General features: G+C 45.0%; 2 protein-coding genes across 4 annotated transcripts in view; one reads left to right on the top strand and one right to left on the bottom strand.

Moving 5' to 3' along the window:
* Nxpe4 (neurexophilin and PC-esterase domain family member 4) overlaps positions 1-14,933 on the top strand; it is a 247,750-nt gene that overhangs the window by 66,654 nt on the left and 166,163 nt on the right. The window lies entirely within an intron of this gene.
* LOC148004112 (uncharacterized) overlaps positions 1-14,933 on the bottom strand; it is an 89,090-nt gene that overhangs the window by 54,893 nt on the left and 19,264 nt on the right. The window contains exon 3 of one of the 3 annotated variants that reach the window (XM_087564126.1): positions 5,133-5,179. The exons of the other annotated variants lie outside the window; for them this stretch is intronic. Coding sequence (XP_087420252.1) covers positions 5,133-5,179 — 47 coding nt within the window. The remainder of the gene's footprint in view (positions 1-5,132; positions 5,180-14,933) is intronic. 3 annotated transcript variants of the gene reach the window in all.

The following is a 14,933-nucleotide window of genomic DNA, read 5'->3' on the forward strand; positions in this document are numbered from 1 at the left end:
TGGTTTAATGTTGTCAGATACTGAACACAGAAAGGAATCCTAAGAGATGTTAGCTCTACTCTCAGAGGAAAAAAAGTTAACCACTTCTTCACGTCAGAAGCTTCTGAATTTTTCCAGGACTATCACTTTAGATCTTTCTCCAATACTTGTTTCCTATTCTAAGCTGCAAGGTGTTAGCTTATATGCATAAAATTCTACCCCTCCTTTGAGAATTTAAAATTAATACTTGGTTCTGGAAGGTAAAAGTCTCCCAGGACTGAATTAATGAAGACCAACAAAAATGAGTGTGTGAACATAGCTTTGGGGTTTTCCAAAAGCCTTTCATGTTATTTTTAATTGACAATATCTGTACTTATTCATGGGTCATGGTATTATAATTCAACATGTATATAGAAGATGTAATGATCAAATCGAGGTAATCAGCATTCCCATATCTTCAAATGCTATCATGCGTATTTGTTAGGAACCTTCAGACTCGCCTCTGCTGGTTATTTGAAATGTGTAATTAGCTGCGGTAGACTATGGCTACTCTTATGACTACAGAACACTACAACTACTTCCCCGGTGGTTTTTCTACAAGAAATCAAGGCCCAGAAAGCCTTGCTGATCTGCCCAAGGTCACAGAAACAGAAAAAAGGAGGAGCCAAGACTCAGAGACGTGAATCTTTTGAATCCAAATGCTATATTTTGTGTTTTGCCTCACCATGACTCCCCGGGACTGGTGGATGCCAGGCAGAACACAAAGCTATAAGAAACCCGATTACGAATAGGAAGCTGTGACAGGCAGAAGATATGGCAATATGCCTCCTTGAAAAGTCATTGGTGAGAATCAACCTGGGCTTGGTTCTCAGCCCAATGAGTGGATTCTGAGATTTTTTTTCTCACCATGATATCCAAAGTGGGGTCAAAGACATGCAAAGGTACATGGTAGCAAGAGATAAGACATCTAACAAAAAATGACTGGTTTTGCTAAGGACTACACTGACTGCCAGCTAGCAGGATGGAGTCCCTAAAGGGCTTTGACAAGGCATCATAGGCCTGCAAAAGCTGAGACAGACAGACAGAATTGCAGAGGTAGGAATATATGGATGTAAAGAATTAACCCGAAGTAGGAAGCCAGCTGTCTTCTGAACCTAGGAGACAGACAGCCCAGGGTCAGTAAGTTAGGGGGTACTAGCAATTGCACACGAAAAGCAAACAAAGTTTTATGGAAATGATTACTTCTGGGTTTAGATTCTTTGAGAAAATGTAAACTCCATAACCCAGAAAAAGATCCTCTTTGAGTAGAGCGTCAGACAGGTGGTTGGGGAGCCAGCTGAGACTTGGGAAGACGCATCCAGCGGGAGAACAGCTGTCTCCACTGACAACGAATGCCCACCATAAAGTTTCTAGAACCCCTTCCCTATGTTCACTGCCAGGCCTTGGCTCTGCCTTCTTCCCATTTGCAAACATGTAAGGCTTTCTGTTCATTCTTTCAACCACTAGGGTGGCTAACACACTGAAGCTCACTATTTTCATCTGTCACTCAGCCTTCTGCTACCTCCAGGCAAAAGTTGCCATTGATTACAGACTCTCCAAATTAAAGCTTCGGGGCATTTAAGTGAGCAATTACTATCAGCTACTGGATTCTGGGAATTGTTGTGAGGTACTGTCTTGCTACGTACACCACCAGCTCCCCACTCTACTTCTCCTCCCTCACTTCTCTTGAGTCAGGAGGATGGCTGGTTCTTATGCACTCGTATCCACTTCCTGGATTGTCCGGGTTCATAGCTGAAGAGTTACTCTTTGGAACTCTTAATGGTCAATCTGCACATCCCCCTGCCTGGAGGAAAACATTAGTCGTATCAATTAAGAAGCCAGAAGACTTGGGGGAAAATAAATGATGGAGATTCCCTAATTGAAGGCTTGTGCATATGTGTGAATTCTGTGTGGCGTACTGGGGACATTTGGAGGCCAGCCCCATCCCTGCAGTGGGGAGATACAGAGGGAGCAGACTCCATCTGTTAGCCAGCCTCTTTCTGTAGTTCCTGAAACCCGGTGCCTGTGTTTCATTTAGCTCCTACTTTCAAGCCTTCGTCTCCAGCTTGGACTCTGGAGTCCTTGATAGTTTTCCAATAAGGGTAAGATCACTCCATTGGTTCCTCTTGCTTTTTTTGACCAGTGTGGTAGGTGCCTATCTCTACAGAGCATGCTTGTGAAATGGCCCAAGATTATCTAGAAGGAGAAGATCACCTGATTCAGCTTGGATAGACAAGGAAAATGTCCTCAGAGACTCTTGAAGGATAATCTTACTAGGAAAAGCCCTGGGGACTAGGGACTCCACACAGAAGCACTCCTAAATGCAAGGGGCAACAACTTACAATATAACAGAACAGCTTCACGTTCGTGGGGGGAACGGCTAGAAACGAGGACGTGGGGATCCTCCTCCGCAGACAATGTGAGCAAATGGGAGGGAGACTGAACGGAAAGAGCTCGCTTATTTGTGCAGCTGTGTCTGGCAGGTGTGTGTGAGGAGCATGGGAGGCAGCAGAGACACGGCAGGCAGGTGTCTGAGAGCATGATCCAGGCAGGGAAGGAAGAGGCTCACTGTAGAGTTCCGGTGCTCGCCGGGTAAAGTGGGATTTGGGCAAAATAAAAGAAAGGGGCTAGGATTGAGATCAACAGAAACAGAGAAGCCAGCTGGGAGTAAATTGGAATGGTGATAGAAATTAGCATAGGTGCCCTGCAGAGAAACACTGGGCCTGCAAACGGGAGATAGATGGAAGACTGGGCTGGAGGAAATGCCCTTAAAATAACCTCCATCTCTTTCACTGATTCCAGGATCACACACACGGATCCTTCTACTCCATATTCAAGACTTCCCTGCCTCCACCCTCATCCCCACCTTTTACTTTCCCCCTCCTTGTGGGCCGGGTCGTTGTGCAGAGCCAATCTGCTCTCTGCATTCTGCACACACCTGTGATTGATCCCTGCAGTTTGCTATCCAGATCCCTCTGCTCTGCATTCCCAGGGCTTCCCACTGCCAAAGCCCAGGTTAAGCCATGAGCCTCCCCAAAGCCTTCCCCGATGGCTCCTGAGAACTCCGCTCCTTTTAATTGGATTTTCTAGCATATCTGCAGTCAGCTCCATACAATAAACAGTGGGCCAAATGTATCACCTTGCAGGTCGTCATCTGAGAAAGATGAATCCTTTTCCCTTGTGGGCCAGGGCCTTGTCTTGTAAGTCGTTTGATTAGCTAATGAGGTTTATGGTGAAAGAGAACAAAACTATAGGAATTCATAACGCACAATGTAATTTGAACTTAAAATACAATTTTGAGGCCACGGCAAGGGTATTATAACGGAAGGCAGGGATTGTCAAAAGCAGCCAAATGAGGGAAAGTTGAAGTTGGAGATGTTCTGCAAATTCCAAGAGAAAGTTTGGAGACAGAACTAAAGCTCGTACAAGGTTACTAAAGTGAAAGTCAGCGCAGGGGGTAAAAATGGGGAGAGGGCTCCCAGTTCAGCCCGATGAGCTTCTTTCTAAAAGTCAGGACTCCGAAGGTCAGTAGGATATCCCATGGCTCATGATTTCCTAGTTATGACCGACATCCATGTAGAAGCTTGAAGGCCTGTAGACGAGTGGAATGTGGAGTCTGAGTGAAGTAGGTGGTGTTTCCTAACTATAAAGTGAAGGAAAAAGTGTGTACCTTGCAGAACTGGGCATCAGGAGCTACTGAGACGACACAATGTGAAGTGCTAAGCAGGATGAATTGATGGTGTCTTAGTTTGCAACCGTTGACATAACTGAATTTGCATATTGAGTGGGAGAAGCATCAAATTCAGTAGTCTTGACAGCTCTCCCAACCCCAAGCATCTATGAGAATAAGATAAGTACTTCCTGGTGAACTTGGATTTATTGAGATGGACTCTACCAGTCAAAGAAGGCTGATACTTCTCCTATGAAGAGCAATGATTCCCTTGGACTCATTGTAGTAGTAAGAAAACAAACTAGCACACCTTGGATCAAGAGGTGCTAGTTTGTTGCCTAAAAATTATTAAAAGATTTATATTGAGAAGAAACCAGAAAACATAGATACCAAGTCAAGCACACAAAGACAGGAGTAGATAAGAGGGCAGGATCTAAGCTGGTAAGGCACATACATAGAGCCTCTTAGAAGAGTGAATTTTCAGCAAACCAAATGGTAAGATCAAGCAGACAAGTCCAACAGTGTTCGCAGTGACCATTAGGATAAAAATTTCAATGCCAGGCCAAGGTTGCTTCTGAAGAGCTCAGAGGCATCCCCTGCTGAAAGAAGGTTCTTGTGTCTCTCTTTAAATAACAGGGGGACTTTCAAAAAGCCATTGCAATCCAATGCTCTTCCTGCAGGTGTAGCTGCTGAGCGGAGAGCGCACCTTTGTCCCTTCCAAGTTCACATGGTGCATGGATTTCCCCTCCACCAGTGCCCCTCCCCTCCCTTCCCTTCACACCAAGCTCCTCTCAGCTTCCATACAACCTCAGCCATTCTCTCATTCCTACCAGCTTTGATAAATGGGATGACTGTGCCTCAAGATCCGACCTTGAACATTCCCAGCCCATTTCAGCAGTGCATCTTAAAGGAACACAGCTGCCACCCTTATCTGGATAACTAAATACCACTCAGAGAGGTGGTGGGTTGCAGAGAGCTGGAGAGGTATAGAGCCCATTCAGAAGGGAGAAGTGAACCGGAGAGGAGGGCACCACACCATGTCTCTGAGATTTGTTGGCATTCCATAGTTCTTGGGTGTCCTGGAGTTGCTCAAGGCAGCATTCCCTGAGGAGTCTCTTTCCAGCTAGAAAAGTAGGATGAGCATTCGCAATCACTGACCCTGGACCCTTCTCTCACCACAGCTTCAAATAACAAAATATTTGGAAGACCACATAAGAATCTATGGGAACCTGTCTTCACTCAGTGAAATGGGAACCCTGTTAATAGCCCAAGGTTTAATTTACGGCTCCTTTCACCCTTCTTAAAATTGAAATCATTCTGTTGTCAGTGCTGGGAGGGTTAGCTGTGTTTGACTGAAGCGGTAATTTGACAAGATGTGTCTTCACTGTCAATCAAAGTGTAGAAGAGAGCTCTTAGCACATTCAAGGTTCGTTCTCTCTCCCACCTCCATCTCCTCCTTGTGAAACTCTCTTCCCTTTGGAGATACGCCTCCTTAAAGATCAGAAAGAAAGAAAAAACATTCAGTGCTAGGGGTCAGGAGGGCATGTGCTAAAGTCTACAATGAGTTGGTTCTCTAGATTCGGGGGGCGGGGGGGGAGGGGGCTCTTCCAGGATAGGAAGGGGACAAACACCAAGATTTAGGGCTCTTTTTGGCAAGAGGTTCCTGATTATCCTCATAAATCAACCCATCAGTTAATTCCCCCTAGAAGATAATGATTGAAAAAGGCTCTGAGAACAACTACGTGGCATGGGGTTTGGTGGGTTAGGAGCCAGTATGCCCATATTTGTCCCAGTGGTTGCAGAGCAGAATTTCACTGGAGCACTCTGGTTCTGGTGCTGCAGAGGGCCACCGGAGACTCTAGTTTCATTTTCACCTATTTATGTTGCTAATTGTGGTGGCTTGAATACGCTTGGCCCCTATGAATATGCTTGGCATTTTTAGGAGTGGTGGCTTGGTTGGAGTAAGTGTGGCCTTGTTAGAGGAAATGTGCCACTGTACGAGTGGGCTTTAAGGTCCTACGCTTAAGCTCCACCCAGGGCAGAGAGAGAGCCCCCCTCCTGGTGCTTTTGGATCAAGATGTAGAACTCTTTCCCCTCCGGCACCATGTCTGCCTATATGCTTCCATGCCTCCCACCATGATAATTATGGGCTGAACCTCTGAAATTGTAAGCCGGCCCCAATTAAATGTTGTCCTTTATAAGAGTTGCCTTAGTCATGAAGTCTCTTCACAGCAATGAAGCCCTAACATTAGTAAGACTAAGAAATTAATATTCAACAATTAAGAGGATTGGTATTAGGGCTAGAGAAATGGTTCCATGGTTAAGAGTATGCACTTGTCTTGTAGAGGACCTGGGTTCAATTCCCAACACTCTCACAGTGGCTCACAACCACCTGTACCTGCTCTCACATATGCATATCCCACATAGATACACATATGCACAATTGAAAATAAATCATTTAGGGGCTAGAGAGATGGCTCTGTAGTTAAGAGCACTGGCTGCTCTTCCAGAGGTCTTGAGTTCAATTCCCAGCAACCACATGGTGGCTTACAACCATCTGTAATGGGATCCAATGCCCTCTTCTAGTGCATTTGAAGATAGCAACAGTGTACATATATATAAATTATATATATATACATATATATACACACATATATAATGAATAAATAAATCTTTAAAAAATAAAATTAAAAAAATCTTTAGAGAAAACAGGATGAATTTTAGAATGTGAAATTCAGAATTTCAACTTCTCAACTTGGATAGAAGATATGTAAAGGGGGCATTGATACCCATCAGAGTGCTCAGCAAATGGTAGCTGTCAATGAGCAAACCTCGCATCTTTGTGTGGAGAGGGGGACTACTGTGTGTTTTAGAATGACGTCAGAACATGCTGACAAAAAGAAAAACAAGAAATGGAAAAGAGATCAACCAGGACTCGGCTATTATAATCCCTCTTGAATCATGCCCTCCTTCCTCGTTGGCCCAGCCGTTTCAGGTCCTCTGTTCCTGAGTCACGCTGATGGCTTAAGTCCTATAATGAAGACTATGAGCCTATGCCCTGCAGAATGTGAGGAATCTTTTGAGTTGCTGCTGGAATGCTTTGCATAGCTATCTCTGAGTGTTTTCGTCAGCAAACATTTGTGCACAACCTTGCACCAGGTATCAGTCTGCACAGATGGATACAATGAGAAGGCATGGCCCCTGTACTTGAGAAACTTAGAGTGGTGAATGGGAACAGATCAGTAAGTCGGTAACAAGGTTGTAGCATAAAGAGGTACAAATGATGGGGGGAAGCATAGGAAAAGGAGGGGACACCTGACCCCAAGAATCTCTTATCAGCTAGCCAGTACTCTTCATTCATCCCATTACAACACAGCATACCACACCATGACATTGACACACAAACACACCATACCACCACACTACCACACCAACACACCAACACACTACCACACCAACAGGCCACCACACTAACACAACATACCAACATACCAACACACCATACCACCACACCATCACACCACAATACCATCATACCACCAGATCCCCATACACCAACACACCGACACACTAACACACCATACCACCATGCCGCCACCACACCACCACACTACCACACTAACATACCACATTACCACATTACCGCACCAACACACCACACCAACACCATACCATTTATCTTAATATTTTTGTTTTTTTTCTCTCATCTTCACTCTGTTCTTCTGAATCAGAAGTAAATGAAGGTTAAACTGAAGTAGATGATGCTCATAAAGCTCCCAGCACATAGTAGATGTTCAGTGGGTGCGATGTTCTTCTAACCCCTTTCCTCTTAAGGGCAATATCTATGTCACAAATTGAGCTGAACCATATGGAAGGACAATTTTGTAGAACCTTACAAAATAGCTATTTGTGTAACTCTAAAGCAGTTGATCATTAATGATTCCTTATGGTTTATGCCAATATTACATATACATGTGCTCTATATTTTAGTTGACAAACTGTATCTTTTTAGAACTTAGCATATTGTGTTGATGTATGTGTAGACTCTATGGGATGGCTAACTCAAGCTAATTAATATCTGTATTATGCCACTTAATTTTTAAGAAAATTTAAAACATAAAGAATTTACAATCTTTAAATTCATGATTTATTGTCCTGAACCAAAGTCACAAAGATGTACAACAAGACTGTTTGAATTATCCCTCCTGTTGAGTTAATATTTTGTTCGTTGACCCAACATCGATTGACAAATTTATTGATTTAGCTTAGAAGGAAGCATTGTCTACTGGCAATGACTGAGGGGAGGTGTGAGGCTCTGATCTGCATATCCAGTATGTTTAGAACATCAATTGCTTGTTAAGCACAAACCACAGAACATGGCGGATAGAAAACAGAAGGCCCCTATTGGCAGGAGTTGACAAACCTAGGAAGAGGTAGACAAGAGAATGTCTGATTCATTGTCATAAATAGTGGAGCAAGTAGCCACATACTATGCAATGACACACCACGAAGGAGCAATGAGTATGATCCAAAGAAAGCAAGGCCATGTTTGACACAGGAGTGGCCTCGGGAATGAGCCGGAAAGTGGCAGAGACACAGTTCACAAAGTCAAGCCTCCTGGACAAAAGGAACAGCATTCAGAAAGCTGTATGAGCAGCATAGAGTGACTTTCAGGAGCTTTGAGCCACATCTTCAAAACAATGGGAACTTGTGAGTCAAGCACAATGGCAATGAATGTCACCTATCGCTGGGGATGTGTTCTGGGAATTGCACCATTGGGGGGGGGGGGTCTCTTCATTGTAAGAAGAGTACAGAGTGTGCTTTCTCAAACCGAGACGTCAACATGGCTACTACATGATATGAACACTCTGACAAGACCAATGTATATAAGTGTCCCACTGACGAAAATATCATCTTGTGGAGCATGACTGCATTGTCACAGAGGATTTCAAAAGAAGTCAAGGCTTCCAGTTGAGGCATGCTGGTGGTCCCACCTACAAGGAAGGAGAGCAGGAGCTTTTCTGTCGGGGGTGGGGGAGCCTTCTCTCCAGAGCTTTCTGCACAGGGTCCTAGGTTCAGCAGCAGTGTCTGCAGCAGTCCAGCATATCTTGGATTTGGCTTGTGGTAGTGGCCCTGCCTTCCTGTGACCAGTGTTTTTCAAGCTTCTGTAGGAATGGTTCCTCCCTCTCCTCTCCCATCAAGTACAAGCAGCAAGCTCTGCTCTGACAGAAAGAGGCTGTTCTTTGTCCTTCTTGTGGCAGCACTGCAAAGGCCCAAGTGGGGGCAGCTGTTGTATTGATGTTATTGATGCTTCCATGGGCAGGGGAAGCAGGGGGTTGATGTCGCTGTGTCAGACATGTGTGCTGGCTGAAGCGCTCAATATTGTTCTCAGCTTCTGTCCTCTCCTCATCTCAGCCCCCAACCCCAAGTCCCTGCCTGGCTTCTCACTCAGAATATCTTGTGGTCAACACACACTTCCTGAGCAGAGATTGAAGAGCCTCTAGGAAGAGCCAGGAAAGCCACTGACAGTGAGGCAGGGGAGAATGGGAAAGAATGGGAGGGGTTGCCAAGACGAAAGGTGCCAAGCAACCGAGGCATAGTGAATGATAATGGTGACTTAGTTAAAGACCGAGCTGGGGAAAGATCTGAGCTAGGAGTCAGGCCACTTTGTTAGTTTCTTCTATTTATGTGACACCTGGAACTTTCTATGTTACTCTTTTTTTAAAATGCAGTCAGCAGCTTGCTATATAGATCCTAACTAATCTCAAACTCACAATCCCACTGCCTCAGACTTCTATATGTTTCGATTATAGTCGTATGCCACCATACCTGGCCAATTCTTGAAATGACATGAAACACAGGATTAAAATAGATAATAGACAGGAGATGATAAAAGAGGGTAGATAATATATACATAGATGATAGAAAGATAAATTATAGATAGACAACAGATCATAGGTAGATACATAAATGGTGATTAAGATAGACAATAATTGATAGATGGTAGAGAGATAGATAGAAGATAGATAGATAATGATGATGATAGATAAATGATAGATACATAGATTATTGATGATGCTAGATAATTATACATATATAATAATAATACATATGTAATAGCATGGTAGCTGTATTTTTCTAAACCTACTTTGTCAGAGGACTCTTATAAAGACCCCGGGCAGGCAATCCACTGTGCCCTTCCCCCCTTCGCACCCCATATTAATATTTCAGCAGGGTGCTTGTGCTCTCAGTAAATACACTGGGATCAGTTGTTTGCTCAAATCCGTCTTAGTCCGTAATATTTTAAAGTTGATTGGATCTTAAAACTGCAAGAGGTCCCGGGTGTCGTGACTTTGCTGGCATTATCGGCTCGGCTATTTTCTTACCAAGCAATCTCCTACCAAAGCAAGTGTGAAGTTCCCCATCCTGAGTCAAGCAGGAGGTAGCTGCATCCCATGCCCACTGGGGAGACTCGCTTAAGAATCAAAGATGGTGAAGAATGAGGATGCCTCTCCCAGCTTGCCCACATGACCTTGGGAGTGTGCTAACGTGGCCTTGCAAGCATCCCAGGAGGCTCCCAGTCCTCTCTCTCCCTCTCTCCTCTTCCTTTTCCTTTTTTCCTTTTTTGTCTTTTTTTCTCTCTCTCTTTTTAATATGCCCATTGACAGTGCCATCTCTCAACTTGATAAACTTGTCAGAGAGTGCTCGGGGAAAGCGTGACACAGAGTTTGGAGTGATTGCTGAGTGTGCAGGGAGAAGGGCCTGGGGAGCTGTGGGAGGCACCAAGACATTAGCCTGGGGGCAGGCAGATGTTCTGGGGTATTCATGACTCATGGGCAGCATGCATCACCTCCAAGGTGCAGTTTTAGCAGACCAGGACGGCTGAAGAGGAAGAAGGGGCATATCAGGGGCAATAGTGTGGTGGGCGCTAAGGGAAATAAGGGTTGACCAAAGCTGGGAGGGCAGTGTGCAGGGCTATATGTGTGCATGAGCGCTCTTTAGCCTAGGGAATGACACGGTGCAGTCTTCTGACAGCAGGCTGGGTGAATCGGTGATGGCAGAGGGCTGGACAGGAAGGGCCAGGGCTACTGGGGTTCTTGAAATAATAAGGCATGGAGTTGGGGATTTAGCTCAGTGGTAGAGCGCTTGCCTAGCAAGCACAAGGCCCTGGGTTCGGTCCCCAGCTCCGAAAAAAAGGAGAAAAAAATAAGGCATGCTAGAAAATGGGATTGGGGCATTTTTTCCTGAATTCTTCTCTGGTTTTACTTAGTTGCTTTTCTGAAATACAGAATGGTGAGGACTTTAAGCATTCTCCTTAAAGCTGGGGATGGTGAGGCATACCTGTAATCCCAGCACTTGGGAAGTAGAAAGAGGAGGATCAGGAATTCAAAGTCATCCTTGGCTGTACAGCAAATTTGAGGCCAGCCTGGACTATATAAGATTCTGTATCATAAGAAAAGTAGATCTGGGATATGTCCTTGTCATGCAAATATAAGGATGTGAATTCAATTCCCAGGACTCAAATAAAAACGAGTTAGGCGCCTCGGTGAGGCCCTGTAATCCCAGCCATGGGGAAATGGAGGCAGATGGGGGGGATCCCTGGGCTTGCCAGCTGTCTCGTCTTGATGAATGAATGAGTTCCAGATTCATCCAGAGCCCCTATCTCAAAATCTGAGGTGGAGAGCAGTTGAGGAAGACATTGAACACTGATCTCTGGCTTTTCCACACAAATGCACGCACATGTGCACACTGCCGCACCACTGGGCACAAGTGCACACCACAGACACACAAACACACACACACACACACACACACACACACACACACACACACGTAAATGGATTTGAAAACAGAGAACAAAAAGGTCTCCTTTGAACACATACCATTTTAGCACACTGGGTAGTTGACTTAGCAATTTGGGTCACCATGCCCCACGTCACCTGGGACACTTTATTAATATTCAGATTAATGAAGATATGGTGCTTTATGCTTCCTGGCTAGTCTACTGCTACTGATTGATTACTGAATGTTACCTCAGTGAGTGAAACCCAGAACCTGACCTGATCCGCTGGGGTGCTAGGGAAATCCACCGTAAGTGAAGGGCTGGCGTAGGGTATAGGAGAACCTGTATTGAAATTGCATTCTCTGCCTCCAGCTCTTCTCCATAGTTTCCTCATCCCATGCCTGAAGTACACTGCTGATGACTGTGTTCCATGTTTTAACTTCTAAACAGAAATCCAAACTGCTGCCAGAGGGATCTACGTCATGAACAAGTAGAAGATGTTTGGAAATGGCAAAGCCCTGCATAGATTTAGGACTGACCGGACCTTGTAGAGGGGGGACACACCCCCTAGCTAAGGATTCTCCGGCTCCCGCACTTCTCCTCTCCTACACTTCCAGCCAGCCCCACCTTCACTTTTCTGTGCAGAGGGAAGGGCTTTGGCAGTCTGCCAGTAGAACAGGTGTCCTCCCCCTCCCCCATCCGTCTAATAGTATAATAATCTTCTGCCCCAGTGTCTCTGAGCGATTAGGGCACATCTCATGTTCTCTCCGCTCATCCAGAGGAGGCCAAGAAATCCACCTCACCTGGGAAGTGCAATAATTGCTTAATGGTGTCCTGCCTAGAGTGTGATATTTATATTATAAGACGGGGATTTAAGTCTAAAAATAAAGGGAGTTGTCAGAGCTGAGGATTATTGATACCGAGTGTAAATGACAGTACCAACGGCTAACATGAAGAGATCTGATTGTGTCCCGGCTTCCGAGCTGGAAGGGAGGTAAAATTAAGAATTAGGTCACTGACATTCCCCCATTCAAGGAGGGAGGAAGGCATCCTCCCAGCTCATCGCTCGCCCTTTTGGCCTTCACATAAAGACAGCTGCATGTTGGAAGCATCATGTAAGCACAGATGTGCCCGGCACAGAGGGATGAAACTGCTAATAGAATTAACATCTTACAAAGCCACTGCCGGCTCAGTGCAATCAAAGACGAGGGGAAATAAAAGCGACTTGTTAGCCAGGTTCAATGGTGCACACCTTTGATCTCAGCACTCGGGAGGCAGAGGAAGGGGGAACGCTGTGAGTTCAAGGCCACCCTGGTCTACATATTGAGTTCCAGGATGGCCAGAGCTACATAGTGAGATTCTGTCTAAAAAAAGTTACGGGTTATTTTCCACGGACTACCCACGCTCAGCCAGAACAGTAAAGGCTGGGTCGTTGGCATGATATCTATGGCACCTAAATCTAGAAGGTTGGAGGTGGCAAGTCTTTTTCTCCATTCTGCATTGACCATCCTCATGATCTCCGGGCCTCAGTCTCCTCATCTTCAAAAGGAGGGTTTTCGACAAGAACACTTCTGAGGTGGCCTCCAGTTTTGACATTCTGAGGCCCAGTTCCACCAAGGTGCAATGCCACTGGTCTTTGTTAAGGCAGAAGCAACATCCAGCCCCTGGAGTGTCCAAGTCACCATTTTGATCATCAGTGGACTTTGTCCGAAAGAAAGGCCTGATTAATCGACCTCTGTATTGTCACCACTTTCTTGTTCATCCCCACCCCCGCCCCCACACTTCTTTCCTTGGGGAATTAAATAAGACTGGTCAGTTTTGTTCTCCTTTTTTCTCTTCTGCTTTTTATCTCCACCTCCAGCAGAGATTTGAGGTTTTTCATTTACTCTCACTGCGGGTTTCAACCTTCCCCACTACCAAAACAATATCCCCTATCCCATTGCACAAAGTGAAAGAAAACCTTCAAATTGGCTCCGCCCTCTTAGGCTTTTGGGAAACAGTTTTTACTGTGCTGGTCTGTACAAATCTAAATTTGGGGTCTGGTTGTCGATGCCTCTATACCTCAGAGGAATCTTCTAGCTTTTCTCCATTTCAAAGGCATTTGGGTCCACACAAAATGCTCTCGAAGAGAGAGCTCCCTCCCACCTTTAGCAAAAATTCAGGTCTGTCACCAGGAAAGAAGAGGCTTTTCTGTGGAAATCATCCTCGTGCTGGTTATAAAAGCCACTCACATCTCAGTATGAACTCTGCTAACGCGCTCCCTTGTCTTTGTGAGTGAGAAGCAAAATCCACACAAAGGTATAAAGAGTCGATCCATATAAAGATTGCTCTCCGGATTCCATTGGGCCGTGGCTTTCTGATGACTGCATCTTTGCTGTGGACAGCTGTGCAATTGAGACCACAGCAGGACTCCAGATGTGCTGGGGCTTGCCAGGCAACACACTTAGAAGTTTGGCCAAATCAGCCCCAGATAATCACCAGAAAAGAAGCAGCAGGGGAAAAAAAATTACAGGGCTGGTCCAGAGGCTCTGTGTAATTCAGGGGCTGGATCTAGGCTCAGTGCAGAGAGGGAGCAAGTTGGAATGGAAGGTCCTCAGGTCTTCTTTGCATTTAGCATATGAGTTCCCTCCTTCCCTTGGCTGAGAAGAGCTGAGAGGGATGTGACCTAGAGATGTAACATCACATAATGGCCAGGTGTCTGCGCCCATGAACCCAGTGGGAATCTTGGCCCTGCCTCTAACTAGCTGCCTGACCTTGAAGATACTTTGTAAGACTTCTGCTCTCAACCTCCCCAGAGCATGCTTGACAGGCATCATCAGAGCAGCTGCCTCTTTACCAGGAGGAATTAAAGAAGCAGCTAAGACACTAACTAGATCAAGATCAAACCGCGAGGAGATAGAGGAGATTATGGCAAACCCCAGGTCACAGCTCCTTCCACCACACTCCGTGTGTCTCATTATAGCAATCTCTTGGTTGAGTAGCTCTTGAGCAGAGCCTAGAATCTGAGTATTAGTAAAATGTCCCTGGCTGTATGGGTCATGGTGACTCACACCTGTAGTCCCACACTTAAGAGGTTTACTGAGAGTTTGAGGTAAGTCTGGGCTACAGAGTAAGACCCTGCCTCAAACAGACATATACATACATACATGCACATACATGCATACATACATATATACATGCATACATAGTAAGACCCTGTCTCAAATATAAATACATACATACATAGTAAGACCCTGTCTCAATCATTCATACATGTATACATACATACATAGTAAGACCTTGTCTCAAACATACATACACATATATACATACATACATACATGATAAGACCCTGTCTCAAACATACATACATACATACATGCATACATACATAGTAAGACCCTGTCTCAAACCTACATACACATATATACACACATACATACATATATACATACATGGTAAGACCCTGTCTCAAACATACAT

The sequence above is a fragment of the Rattus norvegicus genome, chromosome 8, assembly GCF_021556685.1.
Source record: "Rattus norvegicus strain SHRSP/BbbUtx chromosome 8, alternate assembly SHRSP_T2T, whole genome shotgun sequence".
Classification (NCBI taxonomy): Eukaryota; Metazoa; Chordata; class Mammalia; order Rodentia; family Muridae; genus Rattus; species Rattus norvegicus.